This window comes from Melanostigma gelatinosum (genome assembly GCF_949748355.1).
Source record: "Melanostigma gelatinosum genome assembly, chromosome: 17".
NCBI lineage: Eukaryota > Metazoa > Chordata > Actinopteri > Perciformes > Zoarcidae > Melanostigma > Melanostigma gelatinosum.
In genome coordinates this window covers 14,192,262-14,207,406 of record NC_136650.1, presented here as the reverse complement: position 1 = coordinate 14,207,406, position 15,145 = coordinate 14,192,262, and the positions used below count along the sequence as shown (strand labels likewise).

At 44.8% G+C, this 15,145-nt stretch overlaps 1 protein-coding gene and 1 long non-coding RNA gene across 2 annotated transcripts; one reads left to right on the top strand and one right to left on the bottom strand.

Annotated features, from left to right (window-relative positions):
* Nucleotides 1-214: 214 nt before the first annotated feature.
* On the bottom strand, nt 215-1,105 carry LOC306791771. Its single transcript, XR_013772769.1, has 3 exons — nt 1,029-1,105; nt 685-822; nt 215-545 (listed from the first exon to the last, which is right to left on the bottom strand). It is a non-coding gene; the product is annotated as an uncharacterized lncRNA (long non-coding RNA).
* Nucleotides 1,106-4,296: 3,191 nt separating this feature from the next.
* Nucleotides 4,297-14,038, top strand: cspg5b (chondroitin sulfate proteoglycan 5b). The gene is made up of 5 exons (XM_079288599.1): nt 4,297-4,657; nt 8,537-9,311; nt 10,076-10,264; nt 10,667-10,829; nt 13,238-14,038. The coding sequence occupies exons 1-5, from the start codon at nt 4,576-4,578 to the stop codon at nt 13,430-13,432; spliced, it is 1,404 nt and encodes a 467-aa protein (XP_079144725.1). The 5' UTR covers nt 4,297-4,575; the 3' UTR covers nt 13,433-14,038.
* The last annotated feature ends 1,107 nt before the right edge of the window (nt 14,039-15,145 follow it).

Genomic DNA, 15,145 nt, shown 5'->3' with positions numbered 1-15,145 from the left:
CTGGAAGTATCAAAAAGCTCAAACTGGTAGAATAGATATCCTCACACTTAAATCTATGCAGAGAAGACTTTATTTTTTAGCAGAAAGAGCATACAGGGTCCTTTAGACCATCACATGTAGTTGAAAGGAAAATTAGATACACAGCCAAAGCCATCCTCCATATCTTATCTCTCTCTAACAGTAGTATCACAGAAACAGATTTACCGTAACTCTTGTCAAGCTGTTGGGTAGAGCATGTTTTTTATGCTACAAAGTTAGCAGACTAGTTTGGGGGTATGCAAGTACATCACACTGATTAATAAGCCCTCTGAAACTACATTATACCAGTAGTGTGCCGTCAGGGCCAGCAAAGCCTTCTCTACTGGCCCAGACAGAATCACAAAGTTATAGCTATTTTATCATTTAATTATTTTTCATGAATACACTACATGTATTTGTAATTGTGTCATTTTTTCCCCCATTAGCTTATTATCTCATTGCACAGCTACTGTCTTCTCCTGTTGTCCTGCTTTCAGCGCTGCATCGTTTTTGTTTCTTCTTGTTTTCTACAAAGAAAAAACAAACAATTATTGGCATTTGAAGCTGATATTATGGAAGTGTAACATGCTCTAACATGTCAATATTTTTGCAGTTTATTCATTTCTCAGACAAAACAAGCTTTTGGAGAGATTGTTGAATCATTACCCGAAGCACTTGTGCATCCAAACTGCTACCACTGCTACCACTGCTGCCACTGCTGCCACTACTACCACTGCCACAACAGCTACTACCAGTACACAAGTTGTGGACATAGTTGCTGCAGCTACCAAATATCCTCCTGTCCTAAAAATAATAAATTTAACAATAAATTACCATGAAAGAACATTCATGCTAAAATGATGAAACAATTGTTAAATCAAAGCTTGAACCTCATGTGAATATTACATTGTTTTTTAAAATATCCAAAGTAAACACTGTTTTATTGGCAACCCACCTATTAATGATATACAAACAGAACCCTATTAACTATTGAAGGTAAAATGACTTACTGAATCAAAAGCACTTCCATCCTCGATGTCTTATTTCTCTCTTCTCAGCAGTGAACAGACAACAGTTGTGACGTTCAGTCTCAATGTGAAGCTTTGCATTTGGTTCCAGTTGTATGTGTTTCAACCCTTCCTGCACCGCTGCCAGAAGGGGTGTGTTGTGTGTTGTGTGTTTCAACATGTTGTTATCCAATGTTACGAGCATGTCGGAAAGTTTGCAGTTTTTTAAAACGCAAATAGTAAACATTTGTTCTGTACAATCAACATATTTATTTTCATATATTTAAAGTTATGTTTCTTGTACATTGTTTTAAGCTTATATTATGTAATGTATGTGCCTTGGTGGCAAACCCATTACACTGAAAAAACTTTCAGTTTCATTCTTACTCATTACAAAAGTAATCACCTCCCTCGAATGGCATCTTTTAGCCAATGTTGACTAAAAGTTCTGTTGTTCATTGTGCCTTATTTCTAAATACAATATTGTCACATTCACATAATGGTAAATCCAATTTTAAACAAGAATTAAAATTCAGAAAGAATAAAACAAAAAAACAATACTCTATCCCACTTGGTGTTTTATTTAACCATCCTCTGATTATATTCTAGTACCTATCAGGCAGTCACAGTGTGCTGATAATGCTCCAGTGACGCCTCATATGGTGGAATAACTGTCACATCATGTATTCAGCAGACCACAGTGCTCTGATGTGTATCACACTATTTACACAACAAACGACACAGGGTGTGTCAGCTGTGTGTTACTTTTGCCAGTGGACCAGGAAAGGTAAGTTCAAGGTTAACAGCAACTGCACAAAACACTCATAAGCTTTGTCATCACCTAGTGGCAGCACTGCTTCCTTTCTCAAAGCACCTTGAGTTTATTTTCTGTATCCATGCAGCAGACGGACACCCAATATTATCATGTCACAATGTGAATCTCATGCTTAGTCACACAGAATAAGCTTCTGGTTTATTTAATGTCGTGGGAGTTAAAATGAAGACAGGATTTAAGGTCCAATTGTTCGTCCAGCAAAGAAAAGAAGAGAAGGATAAAATATTGGCTTGAAACAGAGATGTGGGTATGGAAAAGCAAATATGGAGGGCTCTCCAAGCAGGGAAAAGAGAGAGCGAGAGTCCAGGTCTCCAACAAACCAGCTCAGCTAGAACCCAGTCAGAGTCAGAACCATCGTATCACTGGACAGGACATCGCGGCCTCCAGGGGCCCTTTAAAGGGGCTCACATGGGAATGACCCTCCCCATGTAATGTCCCACACAGAGCTAAGCATCTGTTTCTAAAACAGTCCTCCCTTGCAAGCCTTTTTTTAACCACATGGAGATGACTTCTGTGGTACTATTTGAGTGATTTTTGTCATACAAGGTTTTTTTTTATTTCTCTTTTATGTTCAGACAGCTGGAAGTGTGCAGACAGCAGTGACCTCAATGAGTGAAGGTACACATACTGCTGAACTCTTTCCATATTTCTGGCATGCTAACATTTGAAATACACACACACAACAATTGTTCTGTGACAACATAAGATTAGAGGTGTTTGTTGACATCCAAAAAATAAATATGCTGAACGTACTGCATATTGAAGAGATGAGATTCCAGACTGCTCTGAATAGACACTCAGCTGCTATACCTGCTCATTGTTAGCCGCGTATGCTTTATGGATATAGTTCAATAAGCAGCCTCTTCTTCTCCCCACAGAGTGGACGCTGCAACACTGGACACACTCTCTGACACACGCAGGGAATGCACCGGAGGGAATGTGGACATCCTGTCCACCCCTCACTGTTCAACACAGGAACAGGATGGAAAACCAGACGTGGCCTGAGCACAACATGCACAAACACATGCACGTACAGAGCTTGGCGTTGACTAAGGTGTGCATATTCTTCCATTCTGGTTCTCAGTTAGATCCATCTGTTCACCCGGCACAAGAATTAATTCAGTTGCTATAGGATAGGATCGACGTGCTTGTGTATCTATCGCAGCAGATATTTGTGTGTGTTTGTGTGTGTGTGTGTAGGGGGGGGGGGCCGGAAGCAATTTCGTTCTGCTCTGTTTGGCATTGCATCAGTGAACATTTTTCTGCTTCTCCATCTCCACCACTCTCCAACTCTCTCTCTCTCTCTTGAACGCTCACCCATGTCTGTCCACCCTGTGAGTCCCACCACAGACACTCTCTCTTCCCTTTCTCTACCTCTCCCACTGTCACTCTGCCAGGTCCTTCTCGTACAAACTCCCAGTCTTCCATCGCTGAGAGTTGGGATTTGAGATATAGGGCTCAGTTTAGATTGGGTGTTTTTTTGGGGGATGATAATTGATGGAGGACAGCGGGACGCTGCAGACAGCAGGGGCTAAGATCAATTTACGAATGAGAAAAACTGCATTTCCCCCAACTATCAACAGCATTTGCTCTTAATTATTTCATCATGTATTTGACATAATCCCATTTAGGAGGAGGCTGGCTAGCCAGCCCACAGGCTGTTTTGTTAGCTGTTTGTGACAGTAAAGGAGACAGAGAAATAGAAAAATGGATTTGTGTCACAGAGCAGTGATTACATAAATGTATTTGGAACCAATTCTATTATGGCATTTAGAGAAAGTGGGAACTCAAGTGGTGCAAACGCAGTGTGAAAAGTGATGTGTGAAGGGGAGAGGACGAATATAATGGAAATTGAGAGCAGCAGATGCTGTTGTCTGGAGCATATATCACAATATAACAGTAAGAGGATTAGCCACCCAGCTAACCACCACCCAGCGACAGAGAGACATGATGTTCACACACACATTAGCTGTAGTGGAAATGGAGCACATTGACTTACAGTGACAACAGACGGTGCTTAACTCCCCCATTCAGCCCCACATCAGCAACAGCAGGCTGAGGCTGGACACTGGCTTGCATTTACTCGGGTGTGTGTGTGTGTGTGTGTGTGTGTGTGTGTGTGTGTGTGTGTGTGTGTGTGTGTGTGTGTGTGTGTGTGTGCTGGCACTTTGACACGCAAAATCACTGTGCGCACAAAACGTGCCTTGCCGTTCTGCGCCCGCGCTTTGCCGCTCGTCGCCTGTGCAGCCAGAGGGAAAGGTTTAACGCATCGCACAGACAGGCAGGCAGCGGAAAACCCGGCTCATTAAAATCTCGTCTGCAGACCCTCCGCCGGTCGCGCGCACTACTACTACAGCTCCCCGTGGTGCTACTTGTGCTGCCGACAGACCCCAAAGCGCAGAGTGACGCGCGCGCGCTAAAGGTGTGGAGGAGAGGGCAGCAGCACGGTGCAATGGAACCGAACCCAAGCCGTTAAACGGTTTGGAGAGAGACACACGCACACACACACACACACACACACACACACACACACAGCTGCTGTGAGGGAGACCAACCGTTGGGGAGGTTAACGGAGAAATGGCGAAAACGGGTAAGATCTGAACTTTGGAGGTTTCGCTGTGAGGATTATCGGCGCAGCCCCGTGCAATCTGACCGGTATAACGAGGAACGGGATCACATATTGCACCAGTGAATCAAAAAGAGAAAGCCAACAGTATGGCGCGCGGTGACAGTCGTTTGGGCACCTGGCAGGTGCTCCTGACCATCGCAATGGTCATCATCCCCCTGTCTGCTCACGGTAAGTCCACTGCACTGACGGAGTCCCACCCTGTCCGTGCGTTTGTGTAAGCAAGCGCGCACGTGCGTGATTCAAATCACACCTGCATTGTCATATGATATGGAAAATGACAACTGTCCATTTAATTATGCATGGGGATGCAATAGCCACTTAAAATGTGTGGATTGGTGAATGAGCTCGCTATTCAATCATCTTTTCATTGTCATCACTGAGTCTTTGAGTAGCACGCCGGGTATTGATGGGCTGGCTTTGAATTCTGTGCTGTACACGGATAGTTTATTTTAACTGCATTGCTAATCAATTGCAGTTGGCTATTAATAATGTCATTGGGCTCATTTTGTTGCTTTACAATTGCATTCAAAGGACTGTCAACCAATCCCTCGATGTGCTGACAAATCCAACTGTATGATTTGATATCTGATTGATATTTCTGCCCACATATTTCCTGTCATGGTGAGAGTACATGTATTGATAGTTAATGACACTTGAACCACAGGCTGTGGCCATGATCCATTCAAGCTCATGCCCATGGGAGAAAAGAAAACCTCACCCGCCTGATACAAAGGTAACTGACTTGTTGTAAATGTTCGGCTAATATCTAAGGAGCAGATGCTGTTGTCTGGAGCATATATATTAATATGTTTAAAGCAGAACGACAGGAATGAGGTTGATCAGAGAGAGAGAGACGTTTGACAGTTCTGTACTGCAGCTTCGACTCGCAGCGGCGGTGCGTGGCCCAGACAAAGGCGGGATTAGGTGCACCGCGGCCCGGCTACAGGAGGCTTATTCACGTCGCTGAAAGGATTGAATTCCTCCAGACACTCAGGGGAAGCCCGAGACAACCGGGCCCGCTACACCTCTCCCCCCTCCGCCTTCTCATTTACTATCCATGACTCCTTGAGACAAGGAGGCAGGCAGTGTGGAAACGAAAATCGGACACAGCCAGTCTCTGCTGTGTCTCGCACACGCGCAGAAAATATAGTGGAAAAGTGGCAAATCTAGGAAAATATCGCTTCCGCCGCTGCCCAGCAACAGGGTGGATCGTGCACGCGGAGGGTCGCCGGGGTTCACTTGGGCACGCGCTCCCACTGTAGTGCCCCCCCCCCCCCTCTCTCGCCGCATCTCGCGCCCTCAATGTGTAACCAGGCGTAAATACTGTGACATATTGAGCAGTAAAAATACGCCAGTCGTCCTGTCTGTCATGCTTTAAATCCCAGAGACCACGTGGCTGTCGACATATGCGTTTCATTAAATAGTATTCACTTTTCTGGCCATCTTAGTTGAATATGAATCGTTTGCTTTTTTCTCCATGACCCTTAGATTTTTCAATTCATTGTTTTGCTTATAAAATACCAGAAAATGGGGTAAATGGACATCAAAATTGTTAAAGCCCAAGGGGGATGAAAAAAAGCTGAGAAATCAGCTCTTAATCAGGTAATTCATCAAAAATGAACGAATCATTTCAGCTCTCTGTAAAACCAATAAGTCTTTATACAACAACATACAGAAACAGATTGTCCTCGATAGCCACGTAATATGGATATAATCCAGAGTGGCTACATACTGTGAGGTCCATCTGCCCTGCAGCCCCAGAAAGCTCAGGATAAGTCACAATAGATCAGATCATCAGCATCTCCCTGACTCCTTTTTATTTGCACGCACACACACACACACACACACACACACACACACACACACACACACACACACACACACACACACACACGGTGAGGAAGAATAATATAGGCATGGATGTAATGGGCGGATGTTGCAGGTTGACCAATCATTGTTGGTGGTAAATTAGATTACATGTTGTAGTGGTGCCTCATGTATTAACTGGGACCTTAACCCGAGTGCTGACTGAATATGGTGGTTTTAGTACAGTGTGTGTGGATGTGCATTGTCACAAAGTAAGAGTTGTGTCTCCATCCAACAACAGCGTGTAGGACACTTATCCATGATTCCAACTGCGTCTTGCTGGTTCTGTGAAAAGGCTGATGGGAATCTAGCCAATCACAGTGGCTTCAGGTATAACACGTCGACTTGGTGACATGCTGCGCGTGATGCCAGAGGTGAAGAGCTGTTTTCACACCATTTCGAAGACGGAAATTGCTGAGCAGGCGAGTGTGCATTCAATATGCTCGTCTTGTCCTTGTAATCTCTTCATGTTCCCTTTTGCTCTTGTAATCTTGTAAAAGACTACCAGCTGCTAACAGGATGCTGCATATAAGTCTCAACAGGGAACAAATTGGCAGTGAACCTTTAAATGAAATTTGAATCAGTTGTAATCAGTTTTAACTGGTGGAGCATGTCTATCTCGTTCACAAACTGTGAAGCATTCAAGTTCATTCCACCTCGGTTTTCCCAGAGATGGAGTTGGCATAACACTTACTGCCTGGCTGGCTGATTGATCGAAAAACAAGAGAGAGCGAGAGCACGAACACTGGATTCTCTGTTTCCACTGCAACTCCCTCGCTCCGCTCTTCCTTTCAACATGCCACCTCTTTACATCTCACCATGGCAACTGCAGTGTGTGTGTGTGTGTGTCTGTGTGAGGTGAATCTCATGGTTCCTCAGCCACCACTAGTCTTCGTGACTCGAGGCACGTTCAGATGGTTTTAGTATGAGCTCTGAATGAAGTGCCAGACACTGAAAGCAGTGATCTCATTGGACACAGCGATTTCAGGGTGGCAGTGGGAGAGAAGTCGTCCAGCCAAGTATTTTCTGCGCTTTGGCTGTTTGTGCAGATGTACCAGGCCAGTGGAAAAGTGTGAAGAAGTGGCTTTGTGAAATTCTGTCAAGTGCAGGGACTTCATTCCTTCTTTCCTTCTTTTTTTCTTGTTCCCTTAAAAAGGCAGGGAACCAGCTTTGTCCAAAAGTAACAAAATCCACTCTCCAGAACCTCGTGTGTAATTCAGAAATGAGCTTTAGAGGCGCTGGGTTTTATTACTTTTTGACACGGTCCGGCTAGCTGTTTCTCACAGTTTCCAGTCTTCCAGTCTGAGCTAACTGGCTGCTGCTGGTTTCTTCACATTTTATTCACTTGATTGGAGTCAAATGTTTAAGCTGAGCTGAATACACAAACCCAAGATTCCATGTTTTTAGATTTCTTTATGTTTTACCAAGTTTTTACACATTACCCCAAAATTCACTCTGTAAGTTTTTGGTAGTTTAAAAGAGTTGTGTGGGTTTGAACAACGGTTGCACAGAATGAGTTTGTAACGAATGGCCCATCGGTGAGCTGCTGTGTGTTCAAACAGTCTATATATATATATATACACACACACACACACTTATAAATACATGCGTGTATGTACACAAGCCGTTGTCTATAATTTTGTCATCCACATTAAGATTATATAACACAGAATAACATACTTGACAAACTCCCACAGTGCTCTAACATTGATGCAGTGTTGAAAATAATAATATGTTAAAAAGGGAGTCAATCGATTGTTTACACATCAAAGTCAGTTGACCTGTCATGTGGAGTACTGCTGAAAAGCCCGTGTTATAAACTGGTTCGACATTTTGGGAAATGACCCGTCTTTTTGTGAGTGAGATGAGAAGATTAATACCACTGTCATCGCTGTATCAATGTTCTCATCTAACTCTTGGCAAAAAAGCAACTTACCGTATATTCCAAAATGCCACAGCATTTCTTTAAATAGATTGTGTAAGCCAAGTAGATCGAGTCTGATAAAAAAGACACAATTAAGATGAATTATAGGAAGCGTAGCATCAAGTGTTTTTGCAGCTTGACCCATGGTTGAGATTTCAGCCTTTGGTTGGGACAATTTGTTTAATCTGACTCTTGTGAGTCCCTCAACTTTATGGAATTGCTTTTTTAATGTCTTTTTTTGTGTGCCTGACTGACAGGGAGGCATTCACTGGTTAAGCACCATTATCACCACCACAACCAATCATCTTTGAACAAAGAGGCCCTGAACACCAGGATGGTGCTCAGCGATGACTCGGCTGAGCTGGACCACCTGATTGGAGCAGGGCTCGGGGCCAAACTCCCACTCAGCTCAACCAAACGTCACCGGTCTCACAAACACGCCCACCTCGACGTTGAAGAGGAGGACTCACCTGTGGGGGAGGAGCTCACTGCTGGAGGGGCGGGTCCAGACCAGCCCGGAAACCCCATGTCCGATGACGTCATCACCGTGGAGTTTCACAGCCCTGCGCCGGATATTGTGCCCTCTGATGTTGCTCTGGATTGGGCCAAAGCCCCCAAATCCCAGAAGCAAAAAGCAAGAGACCCAACTGCATGGACACTTTCCGACTTTTCCGACTACCTGTCCCCCGATGACGACCTCTCGGCGCTCGACGCGACTCCAGAACCTGAGCCCACGCCTTCACCCCCACCTGAAATGGAGGATGAGAATCCACTTCTGGCTGGTTCTCCTGCTGTTCCTGACAACGTGAGGCCTAGCACAGAGAGCGGGCCCTCCTCACCAGCTACTCGCATGCCCGGGAAGGACAAAGATGATGGGTTAGGCTTGGGTGGCGCCATGGGGGCCGACGGCTGCAGACTGGGCTTTGTGCGCTCCGGACCTGGGGTTTGTGTGTCTGAGTGTGACATCAAACCCAATTTCTGCTTCAATGGAGGAATGTGCACCGTGGTGGCAGGAATGGGAGCCTTCTGCAGGTGAGAAAAACACAAAAAATGTGTTAATTTCATCAGCTGGTTTTATTTATACTGTATGTACTGTACAGTATGTGAGTGGCAGCAGGGGTGTTTGGGGGGGGGGGGATTATTAGGCGCAAAAACATTCCCCTTTTTAATTGTCTTGTTGATTTCCAATATGTTCACTTTCCAACACAAAAGAAAAGATTTAGGACACTTCAGACAAGCGTACAGACACCGAAAACACAGACATGCACATTGGCTTAATGTGTCGTTAGGGTTCGAGAAGATCACAGCAGGGTCGCCAAAGGATTAGCTCAGTTTTGAAGGCGTGGGGTAAAGAGTGTGTGTGTTGACAGCTGATGTAGACACACATATAAAGTATAAGGACAATACAGTAAGGTCAGGGAGGCACACACACAGACACACATACTCGTGCACATACACACACATTCACAGACACACACTCGAGCATGTACGCCACGCCTCGATAGCACCATCTGTTCTATCCAGTAGACTCCATGTAAGCTTGGCGGTAGACTGTTGCTCATCTCAAATACCTGCTGAGTAACAGCGCACACACATTTACTCACACTCACTCATGCGCGCGCACTTCAAACACACGCTCAAGCACTCAATAAGGAAAAGACACACACACACACACACATTTTTTTTACACAGCAGGTAAGCAGAGAGGAAGTTATTTGACGTTATGTGACGTTTTTCTGATCGTTTCATTCATCAAAAAGGCCAATGTTGCCCCCTTTGTGTCGCTTCACATCCAGGTGCAATGTGCAGGACTACATCTGGAACAAAGGCATGCGCTGTGATTGGGCGGTCACAGAGTTCCAGGTGATGTGTGCGGTGGTGGGCGTGGCCTCCCTGGTGGTCATCTTCCTTTTCATGATCATCGTATTCTTTGCCAAGAGGCTGCACCGCCTCAAGACTGAGAACAAGCGCCTTCGCAAACGCAGGTGTGTGTGTGTGTGTGTGTGTGTGTGTGACAACCTGAGAAAGAACGTTGAACTCAAATGATAAAGAGGGCAGAGGAATTAAAGGGGGGAGAGAGGTGAGAATGGAGTTAAATTGGAGATGAAGTCGATAAGCAGTGAGCACTGAGAGAAATCCATCGAATCCATCAAATTAGATTTTGTAGTCACCAGCTGCAATGTAGTCTTCAGAGTGGATTTAATCCTCTTTGGTACCCACTGAATTATTTAAGTTCTGAGAACGAGAAGATATATTTTTGTGAATGACGTGTCTCCCAGAGGATTTAACCCCAGTTTCAAAACTGTGCAGAGCAACGCAGGGAAATATGAACCAACAAACAAACCAATATTTCTGACACAAACATCTCTGTCTTTGCCGTCCTGCAGTAAGTACCGCCAACAGAGCAGCGAGCCACAGACAGACGGCCTCTCCGTTTCCACAACGGCCGACGGCTCGCAGCCAAACGTAAGGAAACTGTGCGACACCCCTCCGATCGCTCCCCAAGCTCACACTCACAACCTGGCGTACTATGACAACATTATCTGTCAGGTACGCCCCAACTCTCCTCGTGTTTATTCAGCTTTTTTTCTCCTTCCATTCAACGTCTTTGTTCATCATCTTCGTCTTAACTTTTCAGTCCCATCATCTGCGTCTACGGCTTATTTCCTGTTTGTCCGTCTGTTGTATTCTCCATCTGTATTCCTCTTTGTTCAGGACGTCCACTATATGTTTTCTCTCTGGCAGCTGACACAGTGATTTGATTTCTGTCTTTCTGTGTCTATGTATGGCCATCTATCTGTTTCTACCCACAGTACTCACACCAGCTACCTTAAGCTCGTCGTGTTGTGCACACATCTTTGTAAAGTGCCCTGTTAACTGGGATTTCCACCAACAATTTCAACTGCATAGTATGTGTGTGTTTAATGCTATCCCCCATCAGAGGCCATCAACAACCAGCTACACCTGGGAATATAAACCCAGAAACTCTTATAATCACTTCCAGGTAAGCACAGCGGAAACGTCCGCATTGCGCTACAGCAATTTCCCCTTCCTGGCTTTGCTTTGAACCCACTGTGCAACTGCTAGACACCAGATTCGGCCCTCCATTTACTGCAGACCTCACTTCCACAAAACTCTTTCTGCATCTGATCTTGTATCAGCTGCATTCCAGGTACACTGTAGGTAGAAATGAGTAATCACCTCCTCGCAAGGGTTTCCTTCAATGGTGTGTGATTAAATAGCTAGTTCCCCCATGTTCTGCCTCTGTGCCTTCACAGCTTCCCGGGAAGCGTTAATGAAAAAAGCTGGGCCTCCATTTTGTTTGAACTGCAGGCTTCACTCTTGCACCGATTAAGTTCAGACAGCCATTTTAGGGTCCATGTGTTGCAGGTTTCCCCTTTTCTTCTGCCAAAGGTTGTGCATGTAGTGCTTCTACAACGTGAGTTACATAGAGGCATGTGTGTGTGTGTGTGTGTGCGTCTGTGAATATGAATACATACGCATTGATGCACTCATTTCTATCCATGTTTGTGTGTTCGTGGGGTTTTGTGCCCCTGCTGTGGTATTCAACAGTCACTTAGTAACCCAACTGGGTTACTAAGCCAACACAGTTTATAGGGTTACTGACGCATGCTTACATTCTCAATCTCTGTAAACATTGGCAAATCGTCTCAACAGAGGCAGATATCAACAGAGATTAACCACACACAGCATATACTGTCAGAACAGGACAAAACCATTTAGCTCCCAGAGCTTTAAGCTCTGTGAACTTGTCTGGTGTGAGCGGCCGTTTAGCATGTAGCCAGTGCGACCGATCGATGGCGGCCTACTTACCGTCTGCTGTTCCTGTGACCTTCAGATGTCTGTGACATGCCAATCAATCCATGGCTTGGTCATTTACAAGCTGACACATGCAGACGTACACAATCGTTTTTATAATCGTAGACAAACGCAGCTCTCGTGCTTATTGCATGCAAACACAAAGCACAGACAGATGGATTTTCAAAAGCGTATGTTCATTTGCAGTCCATTCGCAATACCTGGCTGGTCTAAATGAAGTGACCGAATTGTGACTTGCTTGTTTGAATAATAACTGTGCTCTCAGAGCTCCGCTGGCATTGAAGTGCAGTGGTTATAGATGTGTGTCTGTGACTTCTGGGTGCTCTAAATGTCAGGTCCAGAGGTTAAAAAGCCCCTGCAGACACTTGGCCTGCAATGCAGTTTTTTGAAATGTCAGAGGTCCGATTGGTATTTTCTTTATTAATGCTGAGGCCTGATTGGTTGATTTAAATAAAAGGCTTAGCATACAGCTGCAGTATCAGCCCATACAGTGACCCGCATCAGCTCAAGAATTATCATCTCTAGCATAAGGAAGAAGAACCCAGCATGACCCGTGCCTCTGGGATGTCCTTGTCATTTATATTTCTATTATCAGGGAAGGTTGCAGAGTGCAGACTCCCGTGTGCTTCCTTCAATACACATGCTGTAGCCAGCCTCTTCTTTTCACCCTTTGAAACAGGGGCTTACCTTTGAGGGTGCAATGCACCACAGAAGTCCATGCAATTATTCTATTTTGTGCAAGTTTTGTTAGAACTACAACTAGAGTGGTTTCCTGGTAAATGATTTCCCAGTCCAGTGAATTGGACACGTCAAGAAATGTTACCCCATCCATTTAAAAGATGTGTAATACATATTTTATACACAAGAGATTATACAAAAAGGAATCATGGTGGGAAAGCTATTAAGTCTTCAGGAGACGCATGCAGAAAAGCATTTCAGGCGTCGCACAGACTCCGACAGGTGCACACACACCAAAACATGCAAACACAAGGAGCTGACGCACTTTGCAGAACATCTACTTCCATATGTCCTGTGTGTCCTGCGTGTGTGTGTATTCAGGTGCGTTTGTACATGCGAGTGCGAGGTATGTATAACAAAGTATTAAACTCTCCTCACAGGATGACCCTCAGAAGCAGGAATACCCGGCAAAGTCCTCACAAGCCAAGGAGGAGGGGTCAATGAATATCCTCAACTCTCATTCCCCCAAACACGAGAACAACCGTCCAACCTCCGTCGTCCCCGACCAGGCCCACACGCCCAACAACACCGAGGAAAATGCAGAGGTAAACTCGCTCCAAAACAACCTGGTTTAATACCAGCATACGTCAAACTGTGCTGCAGGAGAATCAGACCAAAATATTAAACGAGCACACAAACTAAAGCAAATTGTTATATATTGTTGCAAAGTGCATACTGTGTATTTTTAAACAGTCCAATCAGGCCATAATGTCAAAAGCAAGCACAACATGAATTTAAGGATACAACTTGAGAAGCACAATAGTCCTGTTTACATGGCTGCCATGCCGATGCTGATCAGATAGTGGCGCCTCCTTTCTTTCCTTCTATCGCCTCTTAAACTGGACTAAAATCTCTGGCTTGGACCAACTAATGACTTACTTTCCTCTCTACTGATGCCCTGCCTTGGTCTTCGGCCAATGAACTCTCGCTCCTTCATTGTCTCCTCTTCTGTTTACCCCCCCCCCCCGCCTCTGCCTGCCCCGCCTTACTGTCTCTCCCTCTGCCCGCATGCATTGTTGTTATTGACGAAGTGTCTGAAAATGTAATATTTGCAAAAGAAGTGGAAATCAAGTGAATCTGTATTTGCGAAATATTCATGTTTGACATTGCTAATAAGTGGATGCGTCTAGATTATATGAGGTCAAAATAATTGCTTGGAGTTGATATTTGAACCATATACATATATTACACACACCGTGTCTTGGTTTTCAATGTGATTTATAATACTTTAATGTACTTGAGGTTCTTTTGTACTTTTTTGGGTATGGAGGATTGTAGTTCACAGTTGTTGGAATAAATCTTTTTAATTTTACCCAGCTTGTCCCTGTGTGTTGCTATGAGCTCTACTTTCCTTCTCGCTCTCTCTGCATGTCTGCTCATGATGAAGCCAACTGCTGCCCAAACTGCTCCCCTGCTAATAATAACTGACTGCACCGCTGACCCTGCTTTTGTGCTACAGTAGGCTGCTCACAGATTACGCCACGCAAACAATGGTTACCGTGCGCCCATTCAGCACCATGGACAGCTCTCCAAAATGAATGGAAGCCACCACAGGAGCTTGAAATATAACTCTTTTTAATTCTCCCTCTCAGAACATGAATATTTCAAGCTGGCTTTTTACTTAAAACCCCAGTGTTGTTGCTGAGAAAAGAATAAGGAAAACATGACATTTAGTGGAGACCAAATAAACAGAGCTAATTGGACTTACATTCATTCGATGGCCACAAACACGACTCCAAATGAATGCTGCTGTTGCTCCATTTGCTGGATGTGTAAATTGGCAAGTATTGTCACTTTAACTTATAAGGTGATAACATGTCAGTGTTGTCTTCACAGCGTCTTTACCCTGCCCCCAAGTGGCTAACAAATCAGTTGTTGCAGATTTAAGATAATGTGTCTGTGCCCAGGGATTTATCGTCTCATAATTCATCCATGCCTGTGTTTCTTTTGAGATTTTTTTATTTCTTAATTTTGGCCTCCGTGACTGTTCCTACATTGTTCCATCCTTCTCTGCTTGCCATATTTCCACATCAGGATGAAGTCACGATTGGCCTGCAAGTGCTCCTCCCCAAAGAGGCCAAGCTCCACTCAGAGACCAGCTCGCCTCTTCAGTACGACGTCTTCCCGTACAAGGTTGCCGACAGTGGAGACTCCGCCTCTCCCAGCCAAGCCCCTCACACTCGCAGTGCCAACTCCTCTCAGCCAACACCTAAATCGCCCAAAACACCCAAGTCCGCCAAGGAACACCCACCCAGTAACCATGAACCCTTGTCCGGGAGGCGCTCCTC

Coding starts and splice junctions, on each gene's coding strand:
- cspg5b (XM_079288599.1), top strand. CDS start 4,576: ATGGCGCGCGGTGACAGTCGTTTGGGCACCTGGCAGGTGCTCCTGACC. Junction 9,312..10,075: donor GGAATGGGAGCCTTCTGCAG/GTGAGAAAAACA, acceptor CTTCACATCCAG/GTGCAATGTGCAGGACTACA. Junction 10,830..13,237: donor ATGACAACATTATCTGTCAG/GTACGCCCCAAC, acceptor CTCTCCTCACAG/GATGACCCTCAGAAGCAGGA.